Consider the following 16,786-nt stretch of genomic DNA (forward strand, 5'->3'; position numbering starts at 1 on the left):
TTTAATTTTAAATTATTATTTTTGAAATACCTCTCTCACTGGGAAATGTGTATTGGGGCCAGGCAGGAGACAAAGGGCCTGTGTTTAGAGGAGAGTGCGTCCTTCTGACAGGATGGCTGGGGTGGAGCTGTGCCCTGTATTAATTAATCTTCAAAAGTACCTGCTTCCAGCACACCGGAACCTGACACTAGGCCTGCCCTTGCCTTTGTTTCACTAGCCATACTGTAGCCACACCCAGGGGAAATGGAAGAATTTACCAGCCCCAGTTTTAAGTTTAAACACAGAGGTGTTTTAACTTAGAGGCTGGCACTGGGTATAAACATGGCATCCCCAGAAACTGAAGGAGAGCAAGACTCTGGAACTTTACGGCGATGGAAGCAACACCATGGACAGCAGAAAGGACAAGTCACTTGATACCCCTGCTGGACTAAGGACTGCAGCGGATCCTCAAGACTAGATGGGTCTATCCAGGATCATTTGTACTAGCTCCCTTATTCCCTCTGAGAATTATTTGGTGAAAGATCTGGACTTGTGTACCCCAGCAGGAGGAGAAAAGCATCAGGAGCCAGGCAAAGGAGAAAGTTGGCGTAAGACACCAGTAAAACTACTTTCCTGCAGAGTGTGCCCTTGTTGAGGCCAGGAGGTTTGCTGAAACTGCTCAAGGAACCTAGGGCTCACCAAAAAGAGCAAAATGAACCCAAAATCAAGGGAAAATAGCCACCGCAGGGCCCAAGATATGCCCATTAAAAGGCCTTAAACTGTGACCCCTTTTGCTAAAATGAAGCATGTGGGGCTACACCACAAGTTCTACAGAAACTCCTAGAACCTTGAAAAAGTTGCTTAGATGAAACATGTGTCAGCTTTATTTTTTCAAGAAGATTTCGACTGAATACACAGTATAATGCAGAATTGTCAATGATTCAATAAGTCTTCAACTGAATCCGTCCTGAAGTATTATATTGCAGGTTCTGTACCTATATACATTAACTGTATTGATGACTACACTAATTGTGGTCTTTATTGGGTAAATTTGAACTTTGAATAAAAGAGAACTCCATTGTTCGTATGAACATTTGGGTTACCAATACTACCTCTATAGACTGTAAATTTTGGTGTGCTCCAGATCTTCTTACAATTTTGTTGAGTGTTGCGTTCACAGCACTCTCTTTGCACTCGCCAAGTAGCAAGGGTGTGGCCTAATATAGTACCCTCATATACACAGGCTCTATATTTACACATTTCTTGCCCTCTTTTTTTACATAGCCTTATACTTGTTTGTTTGTGTGGTTAACTCAAACCGCTGCTAACAACTGCAACGTCTATAGGCTTGCCTTATTTTTTAGGTGGTAACCTACTTGACAAAGCCAGTAGACTTGCCATGTATCATAATTTGGTGACCCCTTGTCAAAGCCAATAGGCTTGCCTTATATATTGGTGACCCTTGAGAAAGCCAGTAGACTTGCCATATATTATATTGTGGTGACCACTTCACAAAACCAATAGGCCTACTTCATCTAAAATGACAGTTCCTTGTGATTTTGGGGTCTTGACCCATTAGGAGTCGAATGTGATTCCATAATATCACCAAATGTATTTCCATCTGCCTAATGTACAAATTTGTATATTAGGATTGAGTAGTGTGTAAATAATAAATGAACTTTTCCCTTTTCAAAGTAAATGCACTGACTGGACAATCATTTATTTAGTGTTGTTATTTAATGCTGGTGGATGGATATCTGTTTTTAGGGTGGTCTATTCTCTACCAGTCACCACACCTGGAAATGAGGGAAAGGACGGTCAGGAAAAATGTGCACAGGGTAAAGGAGGAAATAGAACCCCTATTCGCATATTAACATGCGGCGATGAGATGTGTGTCGAAAGATGACCGGGAAAGAAAAAGGGGGAAAACAAGGAATAAAAGGAAAATCCAATAAGGTTCGTGTTCTAGGAAGAATCGGTGCCCGTATTTCACTATTAAGGGGCACGTGCAGCCAGTTATACTGATAGGCAGCAGCTGATTATAACATGCGGCAAGGTAAGGTATTATCAGGCAGCGCGGCAAAAGGGTTGCAATATGTAGTCAAACACGGTGAAAAAAGAATATGCAATATGACCCGTGTTCCTACCCTGTTCCTACCCTCCCCTTAATAAGCCTCCCGCCTCCCGCTGTCACCTCCCAAGTCCCCGGAGGCGGCACCACTCACCGGCTTCACCGCAACTCTCCTGAGTTGTGGCCGCTCTCCAGCCTCCTCCGGCGGACACCACCACTCTTCGGTCCACCGCTCCTCCGTATCTTCGTCTTCTTCTTGACCGACTTCAGGACCCACGTACTCCTGGATTCCCGTGTTGTCCTCCTCCGGTTTCCTTCGGTCTTCGGTGTCTTCTCCCTTCACTCGTCCCTCCTCCTTGCTGGTCCAAGACCACTGCTTCCTGGGTTCTCCGGTTTTCATTGGGCTGACCCATTCACTTCTTGGTTCATCTCCGCCCACTTCCGGGGTGTTTACTGGACCTCGCTGTGGGAAGATATCATACGGGGAGAGTAATTGATAGTCATGGGTTTCCGCCTCCAAGTCCCAGGTTGCATCGAGCCGTTGGTGATCCTCGGAATGTTCCCGACCTGACGATCTACAGGTACGAGCGGCGTCCTCTCTCTCACAGACTGATTATGATCTTTGTGCTAGTTGCTAAAAACAACAATCGAAGAGTATTTTGACATCTTCTGCAGGGTCTTCACATGATGAGAAATTTGGAAAACTGAAATCACATATTGAAAGATGGCATGGTACTAAAATTGTAGGACAGGCTCAAAGTGTGACGTCTGAAATTGAGACACTAGGCAGCGTTGAATACAATACCCCATAGAAAAAATTAAATCAAGCATTTCGCTACAGTTTCAGTGCAGCTAATAATACCACTTATCCATTTCCAAATGAGATGATAGTGTATTCACACGGGATTTGAGTTTAATTCAAAGTATCTGCTCTAGTGTCTCTTAATTTGAATGGGAATGTATTTGTTTTAAATCAATTGAGCAGTACTAATAATACCCATTCTCTTTCCAAACTAGCGGCTAAACACCCTTTTCTGCTAACTTCTGCTATTTCCTTAGTCAGCTCAGGTGGAACAGACATATCTAAGAAGTTAAGGTGTGGAGGTTAACACCATATGAATAGATCCAGCATCCCTTCTGATTACCCTTCTCCGACTTATTCAAATATTAGGTTTTGTTGACTTCTCCATGAGTGAATGGGTGACCTAATTTCTTTACAAAGCAAACCTATCAGCTTGAACTGTCTAGGTATTCATCAGTGTCTGAGAGGTCCTACCTCCCCAGAGCAACAGACAATGACATGGTTGTCAAATCAATTTTATTTCAGGCGTAGAGGAAGTGACATCATGCAACTTTGACCACCAGGTCATCAGTTGGAGCTGTTTCCTAACGCATCTATTTAGTCGGTTGGATTCCTTTTCGACTCACCCATTCTGATGGTGTCAGTCGTAAGGAATCCGACTGGTCATTGCGACTGGCTTCCGACGGGCTCAGAGAGCCCGTCCGCCAGTCAGAATGACTTCAGTAATCGCAAGGGAGGCTCTTTCCTCCAGAGGGATTAGAGTTTTGGATTCCGACAGCCTTTCGGTGCCAGCCTTTCTGACACAGAAAGGCTGTCGGAAGGCAACTTTGGTGGCCCCCAGCAGAGCCAATAATGGCACGGCCTCCAGTTGGTGGTCGAGGGGGAACCTATGGTGCCCCCCTGTGGATCCCTGCACCCTATGGCAGGCACCTTAAGGTGTCGGCCACTGGGTTCAGGTATGATATGATATGATATGAATAGATTTTTATATAGCGCGATAGTTACCCGCAGGCGTCCCAGCGCTCTAGTCGAATACAGGAGGGTGAGTCGGGCGAGGTTATCTGTTAAAGAAGAAAGTTTTTAATTTTTTCCGGAAAGGCAAGATGTTAGGTTCCGCCCGGATGGAAAGTGGAAGGGAGTTCCAGAGCCTAGCAGCATTCGTTGAGAACATTCTTCCTCCACTTCTTTCTCTTTTGAACCTGGGAATGGTGGCTTGAAAGGCGAGGGTCGACCTCAGCTGCCTGTTGGGGTGGTAGGGGGTAATCAGAGTATGATTAAGAATTGCTCCCTTTCTCCAGTAAGCACGGTGGGCGATGCACATGCTTTTGAAGCTGACTCTGTCTTTTACAGGTAGCCAGTGCAGGGCTCTTAGTTCGGTTTTCACTGATTGCCGGCGAGGAATGCGCAGAAGAGTCCGTGCAGCGCAATTTTGGATAACCTGCAGTTTTTTCAGGGTGGATTCGGGGGCTCCTAAATATAGGGCATTTCCGAAGTCCACCTGGGAAAGAATAAGACCCTGGACCATAATCTGTCTGGCCTTGAAAGGGAGGAGTGGTAGAATCTTACGTATGAGTCTGATGATGCTCATGCAGGTGGCTGCTAATTTGGTTGCCTGGTGGCCGAAGGTTAATGCATTATCCAGCCAGATACCCAGGCTCTTGATGGTATCTTTGGCTAAGGGAGCAAGGCCTAGTGCTGGCGGCCACAGTGAGTCAATAGATTTTTGAGGGGAGCTGCCCAGCACCATTAGCTCAGTTTTATCGCCGTTGAGCTTTAGGTAAGACTGGCTCATCCAGGTGTAGACTGCTTCCATACAGCCTCTGAGATCACTGGAGTAGGAGGAGGGATGGGTGAGGGTAACTACCAATTGCGTGTCGTCGGCGTAAGACACGACTTGAACGCCAAAAGGGCGTATTATCTCTGCAAGGGGAGCATGTAAATATTAAACAGTGTGGGGCTCAGGGACGAGCCCTGAGGAACCTCACAGCTGAGAGTTTTGCTAGGCGATGTGGTCTTGCCCTCGCAGACTCGGAAGGAGCGGTCAGAGAGAAAGGAGTCTAGCCAGGCTGCCGCAGTAGAAGTTATCCCTAGCTCTGACATTCTTTGACATAGGATGTCATGATTCACAGTGTCGAAGGCGGCACTGAGATCCAGTAAAATAATGGCTGCAGTGCCACCTTCATCCACAATCCTTCTAGCTCCTTCTGTTACTGCTAGTAGGGCAGTTTCAGTTCCATGCATGGGGCGGAACCCGGTCTGCGAGGTATCCAGGGAGTTGTTTGTTTCCAGGAATTCAGTGATGCATTTATTTACATGTTTTTCTGCAATTTTTGCAATCCATGGCAGCAGGGAAATCGGACGGTAGTTTCCTGGGTTCGTCTGATCTAAGTTAGGTTTTTTAAGGAGGGCTTTAACTGTAGCTTGTTTCCACTTCGGAGGGACGAGTCCTTTTGAGAGGGAGTTGTTAATCAGATTCTGGATAGTGGGGAGAATGGTGGGTGTGATTGTTTTTAGGAAGCGAGCTGGGGCTGGGTCACTGGGAGATCCAGACTTTACCTGCAGCATTATAGTTTCTAGGCTGGTGTGCTCCAGAGGTGTGAAGGATTCCAGGGAGATAGGATGGGTGGGTCTGGGATATTGCTGTTCTGGAAGCGGATGAGGAAGTGGGGGGAAGGAGGAGTAAATTGTTGCTATTTTGTTATAGAAATAATCTGCCTGCTCATTGCAGCGGGTTTGTGCAGACAAAGGATCTGGAAGTTTGTCCGGGAGTTTGAGCAAACTTTTAGCGATCTGGTAGATCTCTTTAGGTTTGCATGCTGCATCGTAGATTTTATTTTCAAAGAACGTGGCTTGAGCTTTTTTTATCTCGATTTTATAGGTTTTTATAGACGCTCGATATTCCGTTTTGCTGGTGTTTGAATAATCAAGGCGCCATTTCCGTTCCAGTTTCTTACATTCTCTTTTTAGGGTACGTAATTCCTGTGAGTACCAAGGGGCATTTTTTGGTTTATGTTTGGATTTAGTGATTTTGGGAGGGATGATGGAGTCTAAGGAGGTAGTGATCCAGTTATTGAAGTTGTCGTTACTGACAATAGGATCAGGGTTGTTCTCTGGAACAGAGGATTCTAGAGTAGAGGACCATAAGTTTGTATTAAGTTGAGTCCATTTGCGGTCTCTGCTTGGAGCAAGAGGTGTAGAGGGGCGAGAACCTGGTGAAGTCCACAAAAATGGAATCAGAAAGTGGTCCGTCCATGGAAGAGTAATGGGTGAGCTAACTGTAAGATGAGTGCAGTTACTGAAGATGGGATCCAAAAGATGCCCTTTTTCATGAGTGGGTTGTAGTACTAGCTGGGAAAGGTCTAATGCCAGCAGACTGTTATGTAATTCAATGGCTGCCGAGTCCATGGGATCGTCCAAGTGCACATTTAAATCTCCTAATAAGGTGTAGTTAGATGAGGAACAGATACCAGTGGCTACCTCTGGGGCGAGCTGATTTATGAAGTTAGACGAGGTGACAGGTGGTCGATAGATAAGCGTCCCCGAGAATGTACAGATAGGAGAGAAATCCAACGAAAAAGTGAGGTGTTCACAGCCGGGTAAATTGGTTGGAGAGGAGCGGCAAATGTAACGTTTTTTATAAATAATTGCTAAGCCACCGCCTTTTCCTGAGGAACGATCAACTCGAAGTATTTGATATTCTGCCGGGAGAGCTTGGATGATATCGGGGTCAGAGTCACTTTGAAGCCAGGTTTCCGTAAGGAAAATGGCATCGGGGTCTTTGTCCAAGATAAGCAGGGATATTTCAGTGGCATGTTTGGGAAGGGATCTGCAGTTAAGCACAAACATGCGAAACGAGGGGGGGGTGTGGAGGGGTGACTGCGAAAAGGACAGTATGGGCAGTTAAAGTGTTTTGAGGAGGGGTCCCATGAAGTGAGACACCGATCATTAGTGTGATTTCGGAGTAGATGTAATGTTTTGGAGGAGTACTGTGTGGGAGAATTTTGGGCAGCGATCGTGGCCCCTGGGCCCGGTTGGGCGCGGACGGGCTTGCCTTTGGCGTGCCTTTGGCGCCCCGCCGGCGCCGCCGCTGCGCCCGTCCGCTGCCCCTCCTAAGGGGGGGAATCATTTTGTAGCGCTGGTGCCTCGGGTGGGAGGGGCCTGACAGAGGTGATCGGGTTCCTCACCCAAGATGGCGGGTCCGAAAGTTTCAATGGGGCAGGAGAGCCGAAGGCTCTGTTCAATAATCTGGGGAACAGGGAACAGGATTCGCTCTCACACAGCGGCTGCCTGGAAAGTAAGTAAAAATACCGAGAGTCGTATTTTTGGCAAAGTGCAAGTTTTAAAATAATTTTTCCTTAAATGCGCGTTTTTTTTAAAACAAGTATGGCTTTTCTGGTCAAGCAAAGTAAATTTCTAACACTGTCCCGGCTTCCGCCTCAGGACCACAACACACACCACACACTCACTTGTAATCAGTGGGGAGTGGGAATATGCTGTGCTTTTGTAGCGCTGGTGCCTCGGGGTGGGAGGGGCCTGACAGAGGTGATCGGGTTCCTCACCCAAGATGGCGGGTCCGAAAGTTTCAATGGGGCAGGAGAGCCGAAGGCTCTGTTCAATAATCTGGGGAACAGGGAACAGGATCCGCTCTCACACAGCGGCTGCCTGGAAAGTAAGTAAAAATACAGAGAGTCGTATTTTTGGCAAAGTGCAAGTTTTAAAATAATTTTTCCTTAAATGCGCGTTTTTTTTAAAACAAGTATGGCTTTTCTGGTCAAGCAAAGTAAATTTCTAACACTGTCCCGGCTTCCGCCTCAGGACCACAACACACACCACACACTCACTTGTAATCAGTGGGGAGTGGGAATATGCTGTGCGTTTGTAGCGCTGGTGCCTCGGGGTGGGAGGGGCCTGACAGAGGTGATCGGGTTCCTCACCCAAGATGGCGGGTCCGAAAGTTTCAATGGGGCAGGAGAGCCGAAGGCTCTGTTCAATAATCTGGGGAACAGGGAACAGGATCCGCTCTCACACAGCGGCTGCCTGGAAAGTAAGTAAAAATACCGAGAGTCGTATTTTTGGCAAAGTGCAAGTTTTAAAATAATTTTTCCTTAAATGCGCGTTTTTTTTAAAACAAGTATGGCTTTTCTGGTCAAGCAAAGTAAATTTCTAACACTGTCCCGGCTTCCGCCTCAGGACCACAACACACACCACACACTCACTTGTAATCAGTGGGGAGTGGGAATATGCTGTGCTTTTGTAGCGCTGGTGCCTCGGGTGGGAGGGGCCTGACAGAGGTGATCGGGTTCCTCACCCAAGATGGCGGGTCCGAAAGTTTCAATGGGGCATGAGAGCCGAAGGCTCTGTTCAATAATCTGGGGAACAGGGAACAGGATCCGCTCTCACACAGCGGCTGCCTGGAAAGTAAGTAAAAATACAGAGAGTCGTATTTTTGGCAAAGTGCAAGTTTTAAAATAATTTTTCCTTAAATGCACGTTTTTTTTAAAACAAGTATGGCTTTTCTGGTCAAGCAAAGTAAATTTCTAACACTGTCCCGGCTTCCGCCTCAGGACCACAACACACACCACACACTCACTTGTAATCAGTGGGGAGTGGGAATATGCTGTGCTTTTGTAGCGATGGTGCCTCGGGGTGGGAGGGGCCTGACAGAGGTGATCGGGTTCCTCACCCAAGATGGCGGGTCCGAAAGTTTCAATGGGGCAGGAGAGCCGAAGGCTCTGTTCAATAATCTTGGGAACAGGGAACAGGATCCGCTCTCACACAGCGGCTGCCTGGAAAGTAAGTAAAAATACAGAGAGTCGTATTTTTCGCAAAGTGCAAGTTTTAAAATAATTTTTCCTTAAATGCGCTTTTTTTTTTAAAACAAGTATGGCTTTTCTGGTCAAGCAAAGTAAATTTCTAACACTGTCCCGGCTTCCGCCTCAGGACCACAACACACACCACACACTCACTTGTAATCAGTGGGGAGTGGGAATATGCTGTGCTTTTGTAGCGCTGGTGCCTCGGGGTGGGAGGGGCCTGACAGAGGTGATCGGGTTCCTCACCCAAGATGGCGGGTCCGAAAGTTTCAATGGGGCAGGAGAGCCGAAGGCTCTGTTCAATAATCTGGGGAACAGGGAACAGGATTCGCTCTCACACAGCGGCTGCCTGGAAAGTAAGTAAAAATACGGAGAGTCGTATTTTTGGCAAAGTGCAAGTTTTAAAATAATTTTTCCTTAAATGCGCGTTTTTTTTAAAACAAGTATGGCTTTTCTGGTCAAGCAAAGTAAATTTCTAACACTGTCCCGGCTTCCGCCTCAGGACCACAACACACACCACACACTCACTTGTAATCAGTGGGGAGTGGGAATATGCTGTGCTTTTGTAGCGCTGGTGCCTCGGGGTGGGAGGGGCCTGACAGAGGTGATCGGGTTCCTCACCCAAGATGGCGGGTCCGAAAGTTTCAATGGGGCAGGAGAGCCGAAGGCTCTGTTCAATAATCTGGGGAACAGGGAACAGGATCCGCTCTCACACAGCGGCTGCCTGGAAAGTAAGTAAAAATACAGAGAGTCGTATTTTTGGCAAAGTGCAAGTTTTAAAATAATTTTTCCTTAAATGCGCGTTTTTTTTAAAACAAGTATGGCTTTTCTGGTCAAGCAAAGTAAATTTCTAACACTGTCCCGGCTTCCGCCTCAGGACCACAACACACACCACACACTCACTTGTAATCAGTGGGGAGTGGGAATATGCTGTGCGTTTGTAGCGCTGGTGCCTCGGGGTGGGAGGGGCCTGACAGAGGTGATCGGGTTCCTCACCCAAGATGGCGGGTCCGAAAGTTTCAATGGGGCAGGAGAGCCGAAGGCTCTGTTCAATAATCTGGGGAACAGGGAACAGGATCCGCTCTCACACAGCGGCTGCCTGGAAAGTAAGTAAAAATACCGAGAGTCGTATTTTTGGCAAAGTGCAAGTTTTAAAATAATTTTTCCTTAAATGCGCGTTTTTTTTAAAACAAGTATGGCTTTTCTGGTCAAGCAAAGTAAATTTCTAACACTGTCCCGGCTTCCGCCTCAGGACCACAACACACACCACACACTCACTTGTAATCAGTGGGGAGTGGGAATATGCTGTGCTTTTGTAGCGCTGGTGCCTCGGGTGGGAGGGGCCTGACAGAGGTGATCGGGTTCCTCACCCAAGATGGCGGGTCCGAAAGTTTCAATGGGGCATGAGAGCCGAAGGCTCTGTTCAATAATCTGGGGAACAGGGAACAGGATCCGCTCTCACACAGCGGCTGCCTGGAAAGTAAGTAAAAATACAGAGAGTCGTATTTTTGGCAAAGTGCAAGTTTTAAAATAATTTTTCCTTAAATGCACGTTTTTTTTAAAACAAGTATGGCTTTTCTGGTCAAGCAAAGTAAATTTCTAACACTGTCCCGGCTTCCGCCTCAGGACCACAACACACACCACACACTCACTTGTAATCAGTGGGGAGTGGGAATATGCTGTGCTTTTGTAGCGATGGTGCCTCGGGGTGGGAGGGGCCTGACAGAGGTGATCGGGTTCCTCACCCAAGATGGCGGGTCCGAAAGTTTCAATGGGGCAGGAGAGCCGAAGGCTCTGTTCAATAATCTTGGGAACAGGGAACAGGATCCGCTCTCACACAGCGGCTGCCTGGAAAGTAAGTAAAAATACAGAGAGTCGTATTTTTCGCAAAGTGCAAGTTTTAAAATAATTTTTCCTTAAATGCGCTTTTTTTTTTAAAACAAGTATGGCTTTTCTGGTCAAGCAAAGTAAATTTCTAACACTGTCCCGGCTTCCGCCTCAGGACCACAACACACACCACACACTCACTTGTAATCAGTGGGGAGTGGGAATATGCTGTGCTTTTGTAGCGCTGGTGCCTCGGGGTGGGAGGGGCCTGACAGAGGTGATCGGGTTCCTCACCCAAGATGGCGGGTCTGAAAGTTTCAATGGGGCAGGAGAGCCGAAGGCTCTGTTCAATAATCTGGGGAACAGGGAACAGGATCCGCTCTCACACAGCGGCTGCCTGGAAAGTAAGTAAAAATACCGAGAGTCGTATTTTTGGCAAAGTGCAAGTTTTAAAATAATGTTTCCTTAAATGCGCGTTTTTTTCAAAACAAGTATGGCTTTTCTGGTCAAGCAAAGTAAATTTCTAACACTGTCCCGGCTTCCGCCTCAGGACCACAACACACACCACACACTCACTTGTAATCAGTGGGGAGTAGGAATATGCTGTGCTTTTGTAGCGCTGGTGCCTCGGGGTGGGAGGGGCCTGACAGAGGTGATCGGGTTCCTCACCCAAGATGGCGGGTCCGAAAGTTTCAATGGGGCAGGAGAGCCGAAGGCTCTGTTCAATAATCTGGGGAACAGGGAACAGGATCCGCTCTCACACAGCGGCTGCCTGGAAAGTAAGTAAAAATACAGAGAGTCGTATTTTTGGCAAAGTGCAAGTTTTAAAATAATTTTTCCTTAAATGCGCGTTTTTTTTAAAACAAGTATGGCTTTTCTGGTCAAGCAAAGTAAATTTCTAACACTGTCCCGGCTTCCGCCTCAGGACCACAACACACACCACACACTCACTTGTAATCAGTGGGGAGTGGGAATATGCTGTGCTTTTGTAGCGCTGGTGCCTCGGGGTGGGAGGGGCCTGACAGAGGTGATCGGGTTCCTCACCCAAGATGGCGGGTCCGAAAGTTTCAATGGGGCAGGAGAGCCGAAGGCTCTGTTCAATAATCTGGGGAACAGGGAACAGGATCCGCTCTCACACAGCGGCTGCCTGGAAAGTAAGTAAAAATACAGAGAGTCGTATTTTTGGCAAAGTGCAAGTTTTAAAATAATTGTTCCTTAAATGCGCGTTTTTTTAAAAACAAGTATGGCTTTTCTGGTCAAGCAAAGTAAATTTCTAACACTGTCCCGGCTTCCACCTCAGGACCACAACACACACCACACACTCACTTGTAATCAGTGGGGAGTGGGAATATGCTGTGCTTTTGTAGCGCTGGTGCCTCGGGGTGGGAGGGGCCTGACAGAGGTGATCGGGTTCCTCACCCAAGATGGCGGGTCCGAAAGTTTCAATGGGGTAGGAGAGCCGAAGGCTCTGTTCAATAATCTGGGGAACAGGGAACAGGATCCGCTCTCACACAGTGGCTGCCTGGAAAGTAAGTAAAAATACCGAGAGTCGTATTTTTGGCAAAGTGCAAGTTTTAAAATAATTTTTCCTTAAATGCACGCTTTTTTTAAAACAAGTATGGCTTTTCTGGTCAAGCAAAGTAAATTACTAACACTGTCCCGGCTTCCGCCTCAGGACCACAACACACCACACACTCACTTGTAATCAGTGGGGAGTGGGAATATGCTGTGCTTTTGTAGCGCTGGTGCCTCGGGGTGGGAGGGGCCTGACAGAGGTGATCGGGTTCCTCACCCAAGATGGCGGGTCCGAAAGTTTCAATGGGGCAGGAGAGCCGAAGGCTCTGTTCAATAATCTGGGGAACAGGGAACAGGATCCGCTCTCACACAGCGGCTGCCTGGAAAGTAAGTAAAAATACTGAGAGTCGTATTTTTGGCAAAGTGCAAGTTTTAAAATAATTTTTCCTTAAATGCGTGTTTTTTTAAAACAAGTATGGCTTTTCTGGTCAAGCAAAGTAAATTTCTAACACTGTCCCGGCTTGCGCCTCAGGACCACAACACACACCACACACTCACTTGTAATCAGGTATGAACTGCACCTCTTTGTTTTACAATGCATCCCGGTTGGAATGCATGCTCCCATTATAAAGAATAAGAGTGCGACCGAACACTGTTCAGTCGCATTCCAATTGGTCGGTCAGGACCGCTGACAGGAGGTGTGCAGTCCCACGACCAAAACAATTGGGTGGACTTAAGTCCGCCCGACATCCGAATTAGGCCCCATGTGTTGACTGCGGCAAGATTAAGCACCAGTCCACTACTTACAATAGTTAGTAGTAGGAATGATTTGAGTGCAGTAAGAGCAGAATGTAAAAAACCCACCATAAGTGTCTTTGGCCAAAGTTTATTGGACTGTGGCGTAATGAGTTGCCCTTGGCACTAGTTATTGTATACCACTCGGTGACCATACGTGATTAATTATCTCTTTTATGGTATCACAAAAACCGAAATAATGAGTAATAGGATGCAGATTAATTAATAACGTCCTTTACGGACCTGCTTTTCCTTGAAATCAACTGACAATGCACTTAGGCTATTCGTTTCTTGTGTTTTTCTTAGGACAGGGGCCGGTGTGTCTAAACTGGAAGAAAAGAGGCAGAGGATATACATTATTTTGCCACTCTGAAAGAGGGATGAGGGAGTAGGAGTGATGGGTAAAGAGACACACATTCCTAATTGGTACTTATTTGCTCTTCCAGAAATGCCTTGGTGTCAAGATAATCCTATTGAGTGGCACCTGGATAGTGCAAATGAAGGGTTGTTAGTTTGCTAAAAGGGAAAAATATAGTGATCACTGGTGAAAGCGTCATCACTCAGTGCCACAAAAAGCACCTTTCACTGACATATTCTGGTTGCTGCAAAGCTCAGGTTAGATCTGCGTATATGAATCAGGACTGTGTGGCTAGCAAGGGGGAACACATTAATGAAGATGGTGTTGGATGTGTCATCACCCAGGGTGTTAAAGCATGCCCTCAACAGTAATAATTCTCGATACCTCAGTCAAGGTTAAGTCTGCATGAATAAACGTGTGGCTAATGTTATTTATTTGGGACATCAGAGGGGTTAGTTTGCTGTCTATCGTGTTCAAATCATTAATGTCAGGTGTAAAGCAGCAGAGAGAGGACTGATTACTTTATGGTGATTGTGCTAAGTAAATTGGTCATAACATGTCGCTTGCTTTTTGTCTGAAGTGACCACAGGAATGCGTCTCTGTCGTTGGGTAATGATAGGGAGGCAAGCAGACTGAGAACAAGAAATTGATATGTTATAAATCAGGAACCTAGATGGTAAGAAGGCAGGTTTGTATTTGCACAGCAGGTTAATTAAATCATGTGATTGCTGACCCTTACATATACCATTGAGCTATTGATCCTGAGAAGGACAGTCCTGAACTGTAAAATTAATTTTTGTTCGGAATGGTGGTGCTAACTTCATGTGCAATCTTGATCGATGGAAATGTCAGACACAATGGAAGAGAGAAGGGCGGATGATAAGTTGAAAATTAATAAAGAACTAGTCCTCAAGCAGCCTGGGTAGGTTTCCTAAGGGCTACCAGTGGTGCACACCCACACCCAAAGTGGATATTTGAAATGATCGTGGTTAGAGACCTTTGAAATTTGCTAATTGATGGGAAACAGTAAAAGAACTGCTTGAGCATGGACATTTTGACTTCAAAATAAATTAAAAAAAGATGGTCTCATAAGAGCGCATTGGTCCACTGAATGTAACAATCTTAAAATATCATATTTAGGAATTTTCTATTGTAGACCTAAATAATTCGGTTTAAATTGAGTCAGAAGCCCCCTCAATGGCAACCAGTGCCAAGCGCACTGTGAATCCTCGCTCCATTTCCCTGCCTACAACCAAGAATATATCGACACCACTATTTGCTATGGTATGAGACTTGCGGGTATCTGAAAGGTGGTAATAGCAGTATCCCCTTATGAGTGACACAGATTAAATTGTGAATTCCATGCATTGTTTATTTTTTATTATTCTGCCCTCATAACTTAACATACACTGTCAGGTGCTGCCCATTGACTTGTAAGAATGGCTTATTAGCCTGCTTAGTTTTCTCTGTACATCCCTCCCGGGACCTTACCCGTGCATCAGAAACTTGACATTTCTTCTGACCTAGGTATTGTATGTGGAAGTTCAATGCAATGAGAGACCCTATGGCAATTGTGACATTTCCTCGTTTGATACAGATCATTGAGTTGAAAGCCCTACTATAATCTTCACAGCTGGATATGCACATTCACGTGTGGGTCCTAGTTTATGAAAGTTTGGCACAGGTCCACGCGTGACACAGCGCAACACAATACAGATCACAGCATTAATTTACTAACCAGTTTAAAAGCCAGTGGGCCTCATTTATGAGGCTATGCGTCACTTTTACGCCGCTGTTGCGTCACTTTTTGTGATGCACCAGTGGTGTAAAAAATGCGCCTTGTTGTGCCATATTTACAAAGTGACGCATCTAGGTAGATGCGTCACTTTGTAAACCCCTGCGCCACATTATACATGCGCCAGGTATAATGTATGCAAGGGGGCGTATTGACGCAAGAAAGGGTCGTAGAAGTGACGCAGTGAAATCTATGTGATTTCACTGCACCACTTCTAGGACACAAATGCGTCAATTTCTTACGCCTGCCTCACAGCAGGCGTAAGACTGACGCAGGCCCTTTCACATGGGGCTTGCCCCATGTGAAAGGATACCTTGCTGGAGTTGCGTCACTTTTGTGACACACTCCAGCAATGCGTCACTTTTGCGCCATACATATACGTCAGAAATACTGACGTATCTGTAACTCCTTGCACAATGATGCGTCATACTGTAAATATGACGCATCATTGGTGGTGCAAGGAGGGCGCACTGAAAAGTGATGCATCGCTGTTTTCACGCAGCGATGCGTCACTTTTCATAAATGAGGCCCAGTATGTTGGGCACACCTATGAATTGCATTGCGCCATTCAAGTGCCTGCACAGCAGTTAGTAAATACGGGCCTTGAGGGGCCTACAGTTAAGGCTTCAGTCTCTTATTTATATGTGATCATATCCTAAGTCATTCAGTCACCCAAAAAACACCCTTGCCTCTTCTTTTCTGGCAGGCATAAACAAGAAGGCTATGAGGCTGAACGAAACTTTGGGGGGCCAAGACAAGTCTCCGGAGAAAAGCTTCCCAGAGCTGCAGCGAGAGGTGGACCGGATGATGGCCGAGCTGCGCAAGAGAAAGCTGGATGTACAGAAGGCAGTGGCCCAGGACGAGCTGCAGTGAGTTCAAAGGGCACCGAGGCGGCTTTCACGCGCGGATTACTTTCGAGGCAGAACACCAGTGGGAGTTGTGAAAATTGTATTAAATGTCGTTCACTAACTCTCCCTTCCACCCTTGTGTCTGCGCTACCTACTGTAAAACTCCAATCATCTACCTAAGAAAACATATATAATTACCCTCCTTCCTACACATAATCAAGGGGTACAGATAATTACTTTGCCCTCCGCAAATTGATAGGATTTAGCACACGCAGGCTTTATGCTTCTCATATTTCCCAAATGTTTTTATCTCATTCCTTGTATTATGGTCTCAAAGATCACAATAATTAGCCTTTCCTCCATGCGCTATGTAAGAATGATTTCCTTCCCTTCAAAATCTTTCTCCATATTTGCTTCTTTTGCTGATCATTTTGCTCCATGGACCGGGTTACAAAGCAGGTTTAAGTGGAGCTATTAAGGTAAAAAGGTGTTATCTTTGTATATTGAAAATAGTATTCTGGATATGGTAATGTGTGACAATCATTTTTGTGCACATTTGCTATGCTGTTATTTGTTTTGCTGTTGATATGTTCTGTTGTTTTCTGTGATGCTGTGTATTTGTGCTGTATTATTTTTTGGTTTGCACTGCAGTCTCTGTCTTGCGTTCTGTTTTGACTGTTGTTGAGCTGTCTCGTGTTATGTTTTAGTTGTGGTGTTTTGTTACTTTCTTTAAGCTATTGTGTAATGTTTAGTTGTTTATTTTGGATATGTTAACACACGCTCCTCTAATTCCCGCCAAAAGCAGCATGTGCCTTGAAAGTTCCTGTGACAAGCAACCATTTACCACTGCCTAACTGTGGCCACCCCAGTGCTCACTTTATGTGATATGGCGCCATGTTTCTGTGCCACGCTCACTTCACCCATTTTCTGTTGGTCATATAACTAGTGGCATAGGATATAATGCACTTATATTATGGAGAATG

The 16,786-nt window shown here is 46.0% G+C and overlaps 1 protein-coding gene across 7 annotated transcripts in view; it reads left to right on the forward strand.

The window, feature by feature from the left end:
• LAMA2 (laminin subunit alpha 2) overlaps positions 1-16,786 on the forward strand; it is a 3,430,794-nt gene that overhangs the window by 2,514,739 nt on the left and 899,269 nt on the right. For all 7 annotated transcript variants that reach the window (XM_078648920.1, XM_078648921.1, XM_078648915.1 and 4 more), the window contains one exon: positions 15,662-15,824. In XM_078648920.1, coding sequence (XP_078505046.1) covers positions 15,662-15,824 — 163 coding nt within the window. The remainder of the gene's footprint in view (positions 1-15,661; positions 15,825-16,786) is intronic.

Source organism: Lissotriton helveticus, chromosome 6 (assembly GCF_964261635.1).
Source record: "Lissotriton helveticus chromosome 6, aLisHel1.1, whole genome shotgun sequence".
Lineage (NCBI taxonomy): Eukaryota > Metazoa > Chordata > Amphibia > Caudata > Salamandridae > Lissotriton > Lissotriton helveticus.